This window comes from Cebus imitator, unplaced genomic scaffold (assembly GCF_001604975.1).
Source record: "Cebus imitator isolate Cc_AM_T3 unplaced genomic scaffold, Cebus_imitator-1.0 Scaffold52, whole genome shotgun sequence".
Classification (NCBI taxonomy): domain Eukaryota; kingdom Metazoa; phylum Chordata; class Mammalia; order Primates; family Cebidae; genus Cebus; species Cebus imitator.
Window position 1 is genome coordinate 3,870,082 of NW_016107367.1, and position 8,826 is coordinate 3,878,907.

The 8,826-nt window shown below is 57.4% G+C and overlaps 1 protein-coding gene across 4 annotated transcripts in view; it reads left to right on the forward strand.

Annotated features, from left to right (window-relative positions):
- The window catches only part of CCDC85C (coiled-coil domain containing 85C), an 89,944-nt gene that overhangs the window by 71,517 nt on the left and 9,601 nt on the right, over window positions 1-8,826 (forward strand). For 2 of the 4 annotated variants that reach the window (XM_037738341.1, XM_017528152.2), the window contains exon 3: window positions 4,806-4,844. The exons of the other annotated variants lie outside the window; for them this stretch is intronic. In XM_037738341.1, the coding sequence (XP_037594269.1) occupies window positions 4,806-4,844 (39 nt within the window). The remainder of the gene's footprint in view (window positions 1-4,805; window positions 4,845-8,826) is intronic. 4 annotated transcript variants of the gene reach the window in all.

Below are 8,826 nucleotides of genomic sequence, written 5' to 3' on the forward strand. Positions count from 1 at the left end.
AAAAAAAAAAAAAAAGAAAAAGAAAAAGAACCAGAGGAATCGGGATCTTGGGCAGGGCTCCTGCTGGCCGTGGAGGAGGGCAGTGCTGCTCTGAGCCAAGCAGGAGAGAGAGACAGAAAGACCGGGTGAAGGCGGGGCCCCGGCTCTCGGCAGCAGTGGGTCCCAAGCCCACCTTTGGATTGGGATTCCTGAGGTAGCTTCAATGACACCAGCTTTATGTGGATCCTTAAGCCACTTTCTCTCCCAGGCCTCTGTTTGCTCATCTGAGAAGTGGGCACTCATTCATTCAGTGCATAACTGACAACCTACTAGGTATGTGGCTCTGGGGATGCAGGGCTGGTCAGGGAGAGGCCTGCCCTCAGGGAGCTGCCAGTCTCATCCTTGTTCCTGCCTGACCAACACCTTGCCCAGCCCGCAGGACCCACATGCACAGAGAGGCCCCTGGAGGATAGGGGAGGTGAAAAGAGCTCGTGGCAGGGCACTGCTCATGAGGAGACTGGTGGCCCCATGCTCAGGGAGGCACCAGGAAGATGGGGTTGACTTAGTCTCCTTCCTCCTGGCCTCCTGTCTGCCACCCTCCCTGACCACCCACAGGTGGCCTGGTGCTTGCTCTGATCTCTCCGTCCCCGGGCTGTGCACCTTTGCTGATAGGGTGTCCAGACCCACCCTCGTGGACTGTCGCCTTCTCCAGGACAGGGCTGCAGGATCTGAGTGTCACATCCGTGTCTCCAGTGCTCAGCATGGCGGAACTGGGTGGATGTGCCTTGGGAAGTCTGTTCTTACTCAGAATGAGGAAGGCCCGCTTAACCAAGGGAGGGCTTCAGCACGTAGTGAGGGTGTCATCTTTGGAGAGAATCAAGAGATGGCTGGGTGACCATGTTTGGGAATCTTGAAGAGAGATTGCAGCCTTGAATGAGATGCTGTCCTCAGCCTCATGGACTCTGGCTTGTGAGAGTCTGTGATTCTGGCATTTAAATCTTGTTAGGGAAATCAAGTTGTACAGAAACCCCCACCTCTGCGCAAAGCAGGGACTCTTCCTGTCGCTGAAAAGCAGGAGAGAGGAATGCTCTTCTCTGGAATATCATAAGGTGACGTGGCTTTGGGGTTTGGGTGGAAGGGTAGGGAGCCTCCCCGGATTCCTACTCCCCATGGTCCCACCTCTCCCCCCATGGCCTCTGTTTAACTCCAAAATAGCTTTAATTAACAATGTGCCAGCATGTTCACAGACTCAATTACTATATTGCTGTTCATATTTTCTTTCTCATGTTGGCTTTAAAATTTCATCAACACAGCTGCTTTCTCCGTGATGATTCATCTCAAGACTCCATGCGCGTTATTATTTTTCCTGTGGATTCTCTGTGCCCAGCCAGGCTGGGCTGGGGGCGGCTGTAATTGACGCTGGGGCTTCTTGTTAACTCCCCTGCTGGGCTGATAAATGCAGCCTCCATTGTGCGCCAAAAAGCCAGCTTTACAAAAGAGCAAGGCGTGCTCCTAATGTTCTCTCTCCCTAGGCCAGAGGACTGGCTTGGGGCACAAGGCTGGGGTGCAAGGCTGGGTCTCGGCTGGTGAATGAAAGGCCCCCGCCCACCCTCCTCCTCTTCACCCCTGTGCCCACCTCTCCCCTGGTCTGCCATGTACCTCAGGGCTGCTAAAAGTGACCCAGAATTCACAGCAGGCACAGATGGGGAAACTGAGGTCTGGATGGAGGTGGATTTCCTGATGTGGATGTTGTATTCATCTGCTAGGGCTGCCATAACAGAGTTGCACAGACTGGGGGCCGTAAACCACAGAAATTGCTTTCCTCACAGTCCTGGAGGCTGGAAGTCTGAGATCAAGGCATCGGCAGGGCTGGCTCCTTCTGAGGCCTCTCTCCTCGGCTTGTAGACAGGCTCTTCTCCTGTAAACTCCAATACCCCTGCCCCAGCACTCACCTGCTATGTGGCTTCAGGTGAAATCCTCTATCTCCCGACGCCTCGGTGTCCTCACCTGGGAGACTGGGTGATGGTGATGCCAGCACAGTGCGATGTGGCCCCTGGGAAGCACCCCAGGTGGTCCCAAGGGCCTTGGAGCTTTTGAGGTCTGGCTGACCATGTGCCCTCTGCTGCCGCTTGGGCCTGGCCCATCCCTGAGGGAACCAGTGCTCTTTGTTCTTTGAGTTCTGAGCCCACTGAGGCTGGGGGAAAGGGGATTGATCTGCCACTGTCTGAACCCATGGCTAACAATTCAGTTCTGTTTCCTGTGTCCCGAGGAGGACGGGCTGTCCTGAGCCTGGGTTCCTCCAGAGATGCTGGCTCATGGTGGCCCATGTGGGTATCTCTGTCGGTCAGTGTTTCCATGCCTTGGTAGCATGCTCCACGCCCTTCCTTGCTCTGTGTGTTTGGCATCTGGGGTTGGCCACCTTACCCCTGTCACCTTTGTCATGGGCAGTGCAGTCTCTGGGTCTCTGGAGGATTTTAAGTGCTTCCTTAGTTGAACCTCAGAGTCAGTCCAGCCTCTCCCTCACCCAGGGAGGAAACCCCCTCTTTCCAGCCTTCCAGCCGATGAACAGATGGTCAGTCTCACAACATGGGCAGAATGGAGATGGGAAATTCCACCTCTGTGCCTAGCACCAGCAGTGTAAGGAGTGTCTACCGTGAGCCAGACACTGGGGGAGAGTCACCAGGGCTGACAGGCCACGCGCAAGACTCTAGTGCCAGAGGGCCTGGTTCAGGTCTCACTGGTGCCACTTGGCAGCTGAGTGGCACTGGACAGGTCACTTAACTTCTCTACACCTCAGTTTCCCCCTCTGCAAAATGGGGACACTAATGGTGTCTGCCACATACATTGTTTAGAGGATGAAAAGGCAAACTGTGGAAAGTATCCAGAGTCGGGGTGGCCAACGGTAAGGGTGGCGGGTTAACCACTGTGATCTTGCCTGTCCCCTGTGGGCCAGCCATAGCCTCCAGCCCCCTCCGCCTGACGCCAGCTTATGTGCAAACAGACAGAGGCCTGGAAAGTTGAGGAGCTGCTCTGGCTTACTCAGCCAAGGTGGGATTTGGGGTTTGCAAATCCTCACCCCTCAGCCGGGCACAGTGGCTCCCGCCTGTAATCCTAGCACTTTGGGAGGACCGCAGGGCTGCTGAATTTGTATTCGTGGGTGGATCACCTGAGGTCTGGAGTTCCAGACCAGCCTGGCCAACATGGTAAAACCTTGTCTCTATTAAAAAATTTAAAAAAATTAGCTGGGCGTGGTGGCTGGCACCTGTAATCCCAGCTACTTGGGAGGCTGAGGCATGAGAATGGCTTTAACCCAGGAGGCAGGGGTTGCAGTGAGCTGAGATTGCGCCACTGCACACCAGCCTGGGAGACAGAGTGAGACTCCATCTCAAAAAATACCAAAAAACCAAAACTGTACCCCTCAAAGCCTCCCACAGGTCTGTCCCTCACTAGGACAAGTAATGGGTCTGCAGAGGGACCCGGACAGGAGGGCGGCCAGGCCCTGGTCTGCGTGTTACCTCGTCAGTCACAGGCCACATGGCCCTGAGTGGTGTATACACCCAAGTTTGAAAAATGGGCTTTAGGGTGTGAAGTTACATGGGACTAGGAGCAGCAGTGCCAGCCGTGGGTAAGTGACATCGGCCACACACGGCACAGCTTTCATCTCCACCGCCTGATCTGAGCACAGACTGGGAAGATGTCTCTGGACCCCAAACTGAAGCAGTAGCCCCTTTGTTCTTTTTTATTTTCTTTATTTTCCCCCATCAACTTTCATTTTAAGTTCTGTGGTACGTGTGCACAACATGCAGGTTTGTTCCGCAAGTACACGCGTGCCATGGTTTTGCTGCCCCGATCAACCTATCACGTAGGTATTAAGCCCAGCATGTATGAGCTATTCTTCCTGATGCTCTCCCTCCCCTCACCCCCAACACACCCCAGCGTGTGTTGTCCCCCGCCCCCAAAAATTAATTCTCTCAAAATTAAAAGAAAAAAAAGGCCGGGCACAATGGCTCACACCTGTAATCCCAGCACTTTGGGAGGCCAAGCTGAGCAGATCACCTGAGGTTGGGAGTTTGAGTCCAGCCTGACCTACATGGAGAAACCTCATATCTACTAAAAATACAAAATTAGCCAGGTGTGGTGGCAGGCGCCTGTAATCCCAGCTACTTGGGAGACTGAGGCACGAGAATTGCTTGAACCTGGGAGGTGGAGCTTGTGGTGAGCCAGATCTTGCCACTGTACTCCAGCCTGGGCGACAAGAAACATATTCCATGTCCAAAAAAAAAAAAAAAAAAACCCAGCCAAACAAACAAAACAATTAAAGAAAAAAAGAGAGTCAGTCCAGTTGGTGTGACTATGTAGCTCTTGTGAGCAACCTTGCAGAGGCCACAGCAGGGGCCAGATAGAGCGTGCATCCTCCACCTGGCCTCTCTGAGCTGTGGGGATCTTGGGGTGCTTCTAGGCCAGGGCATCCCATCCCAGGGCCTCTCGCAGGGTTGCTTTTCCCTGGGAGGGTAGCAGGGTACATGGGGTGGCTCCACCCTGCTGTGAGCATTGGGGTGGGCTATGGGTTGGGGTGCTCCTAAGGATGCAGTGCCAGGTGCACGGCTGCTGCCCAGTGAGTCCTTGGCGAATCTGGAGTTTCTGAAGACACGGAGCTCCTGGGAGTTGCCTCGGCGAGTCCCAACCCTGGCCTTTGGTGTGGGAAACCACTCCGGCTCTGCTGGAGTCCTGCTGGCTCTGGGCTGATAGCTGTCCAGGGAGGGCACTGGACAGAGTGATGGGCATGGTTGGCATTTGCTGCCTGACACTGTTCTCCTTCCTTCCAGCTGCCCCGCCCCTATGGCCGCCCGAGAAGCTGGCTTCAGGTAGAGCTGCCTGGAGGGAGGGGTGTTTGCAGTGGTGTTTGTGGGGGCCTGGAGGCTGCTTTGAGTGCTGTGTGCTGCTGTGTGCTCTGTCCCCCACTCCCCAGCACCCCTGTTCTTTCCTGGGAGCACTTCCTTCCCAGGCTGCGCTGGCCCTACCGTTGGAGTCTTCTTGGGATCTGCCCTGTCTCTGAGCTGGCATTACTGGCAAAACTTCCAGCTTTGCAAAATAATAGCAGGAGAGTCATGAGCGACCACCTCCCCAGGGCTCCCCATCGTGCAGGCCCCTCTCACTCACCTTGCCAGGTGCCCAGGGGCCCTCCCACCTCTGGAGGGTAGCTGGTGCTCATCCCCACTTTGAAGTGAGACACCTGCAGTGCGTGGAGGGCGGAGAGGCTTGCCAAGGCTACGTGAGTTAGCGGTGGAGATGAGGCCAGGGCCCACATGCCCACCCAACTGTGGCTTCCAGCGGGAAGCTGCCCAGGTTCTTGAGAAGGTCTCCAGGGCTGCTGAGCCGGGTGGGTGCTGGGCTGAGGGTTCTGCATGGGTTGCACATTCCCAAGGGCCAGCAAGAGTCACCATGCCAGGCTCCCTGGGCTAAGCCAGATCCCTGCTGGACAGGGCCTGGGGCAGGGGAGCTGCTGGGTGAACTCAGCCCCCACCTGTGCCCAGCTCCGAGCCCTGGGAAGCCAGGTCCTTCAGGCACCAGCCACTCTTCTGCCAGCTCTCAGGCCACCCACGTGGTCTCATCTCTATCCCCTTCTCCCAGTCCTGAGACTGCCTGCCCCAGAATACCTGTGCTGCATGACCCTCCTAGGGGCTCTTCCACCCCATGCCCAAGCTGACACTAAAACTGTCTGTAGACACTGTGAGCTGTCCTCTAGGGGCAGAGTCACCTCCATTTGAGAACCAGCGACCAACTGTGTGCCAGCCCTGGGCTTGGGCTGGGACGTGAACTACACCTGTCCAGCCACACAGATGGTAAACCGACAGCATTCCACAGCGCCAAGTTCCGCCCCTTTCTGCAGCCGCCCGCAGGCATGACTGACTGGCATGTGGACACGAACCTCCTGCCTGCCCTCATAGGAACAACTCTGGTGCAGTTCCCCATGGGGTCAGGTTGAGGCCTGTCTTCTGCAGAGGCCGCTGCGCTGCACAGTCCTGACCCCTGCCCTATCCTGCCCGCCCTGTCCCCTGCCCTATCCTGCCTGTTCTGTCCCCTGGCCTATCGTGCCCACCCTGTCCTTTGCCCTATTGTGCCCGCCCCCACAGCACCTTTCACTTTCCCTGCGCTCTCCCTCTGAGGATGAATGACAGCTGAGATCTCAATGGGCTTTAGTCTGGAGCAGGACAGTGGAGCCCAGGCCAGACTGTGGTCCCAGCTGCCCCTGGAACTGCTGGGGTCCCTGGTGGGAGAATGGTCTTTCCAAGTCACGCATGGGAGCCTCTGCTTCCAGGTGGGTCCCCCAGCCCAGCCAGCTCAGGGTGTGCCATCTTCCAGCACTTCCTGGCTGGCATTGCAGCCTGACAGGGTGCTCAGGCCCTGGGTTTATTATTCAGCACCCGGACCATGGATTACATGTCACTGACCGACCTTGGGAGCTCCCACAGTGCTTCCTCTTCATGGAGGGAGGTTGCCAGGTCTTGGGGTTGGGGTGGTCACTGAGCCCTGGCCTTGCCCCTGGGTCTTACCTCTCGCCTCTGTAGCCCCTGGGATGATGGCTCATCTGTGGGAGTGGGATCGGCGGGAAATGCGAACTGTGCTCTCTCCAGCTCCCTGTCCTCCAGCCTGGCCCCTGTCCCAGCCTGGGGACTGCAGGGTGATCACAGGGTCCTGGAGACCATCTCAACACACATTCAGGGCAGAGGCGCTGTTAGTGTCTGCAGGAGCCACATGGGCCTGGGTGCATGTGGCTTTTTCCTGCCCAGGTTCCCATCGCTCTGAGGGTGGACCTAGGCTCCTCCCTGCAGATGGCACCTTCCAGCTCTTCAGCTGCAGTAAAACTGGCCTCTGTGACAGACCCCCTGGGGCCCCCATGGGCCAGAAGCAGGAGGGCACCTGACCCAGGAGAGTCGGGGCTGAGGGAGGCCTGTGCTGGGCTCCTCTTCCTGAGCCCTGCAGTGTCACCTAAGTCACACACAGTCATTGGCGTGACCTACATTTGGGATGGGGGTAGGGATCTGATTGCATTGCTGTTCGTGGTGGTTCTGGCCCAGGCTGCACCTGGCTGCCCAGTTGAGCCAAGCTGTGCTGTGCCACACGATGCCAAGGGCCCATGCTCACCAGTCAGGCATCCTGGAGGGCACTGAGGAAGGGAGAACCTCTCAGGTGCCCAGTGCCCTGTTAGGTGCCCACCCATCCTGTACTGAGCGCTAAGAGACTGGTTCAGAACCGTGCCAGACGGTCCCTCCAAGGAGACTCCTTCCTTGGGCATTCTGTGCTAGTCAGCCTGGGGCTCTGAGCCTGGTGGTCCGAGCGGTCACTTGCAGGCAAACTGCCCACATGGGGACATTAGGGCACCCCCTCTTTGGTGCCTGCCTCCACCCCCCCCACCTCCAGCCCTCACTCCCCTTTTGCTGCTGCCTCCCTGAGGGGGCACAGCACTACGCCTAGCACACAGGAGCTGCTCTGTGTGTGCCTCTTGGACATATAACCGATGCAGCAGAAGGCACATTTGAGGGCTCTTTGGGAGCAGGAAGCCGGGTGAGAACAGCTCCCGAGAGCAGAGCCCTGAACAGGGCTTCCTGCCTGCAGCGCCCCCACCCTTCCCTCCCAAACAAGCAGCCTCAGGTGGGCAGGCAGGGTGGCGGGCTCTGTCTCCATGTCCCACCCTCCTCTGTTCAGCACCCCTCTGACAGTGCACCCTAGGGGTGGCCCCACATGGGTCTCCTGCAGCGTTGCAGGCAGGAATTCCTGGGGAGTCGGGAAGGTGAAGGACTGGGTGCGCCTGCTGTGGAGGAGGCTGGGGGCATCGCAGAGGCCCGGAGAGGGCGGCAGGACAACTGGAGTTTCCCCAGTGAGCCCCCACCGGGCCCCGAGTCGGGCAGTGTTGCAGTGAAGGCTCCGGATACAGGCTGGGGGTGGCCTGAACTCCGGGCCCCAGTGGAAAAGGGGTTCCTGCGACCTGTGTCTCTTCCTCCCTGGTCCAGGACACTCATGCTGCCCTCTGGAAGCCCTAGAAGTGGGTGACGGGGATTGGTCCAGGCCGGGGTGGAAGGGGCCACGCTGAGTGTTTGCAGGGCTGGGCCCTGCCATGTTAGGATCCAGGAAATCTTGTCCCAGCTCCAAGTGGGCAGCTCTGTATGTTAAGATCCCTTCTCCCTGGGTCCTGAAGGAGCCACCTGAGGGAGACTCTGGGCAGGCAGGTGTTTCTGGGGAGCGGCAGTGGACCCTTCCCTCCCCGCTCCCACCGGCCCAAAAGGGCCAGCGCCTTCCTTAGCTGTGAGCTCTTCTCTGCGTGCAGACCGAGCCCCGCAGGTGATTTCTGCTCCTGCTTCCGCTCCTTGGTGAAATCCTAGGGAGTCTCCTTCTGCAAAGGGAGCGACGTGGCTCATAGAAGGATTTTTAATTTGGATTTAAGTGCAATAATGGTTACTCATTTGATGCGTCATTGGTCACATTGCCCCTTAATGAGAGATTGTGCATTTTTCCTGCCTGGCTTTGTGGCTTGCTAATAAAGTTCTATGGACATGCAAATGTTTATAGAGGCTCACCGAAGGCAAGGGTGGGAATTGCGAATTGCGTGCAGCTAATTAAAACCCTCCCTCATGCCCACACACACGACTCCTCCCAGGGAAATTATCTGGGGGAGGGGAGGGGATGGCAGCACAAACCCACATTTTCAGTAACAGCATGTGGGAGCCCATTGGTTGAGGGCCAGAGAGGATGTGGAGGAAGGGATGCCTAAGTCCAAACAGAATCAGGACACCGGGCAGGGCAGGGCAGGGCAGGGTAGGGCAGGGCCGGCTGGAGGGGAGGGCAGGG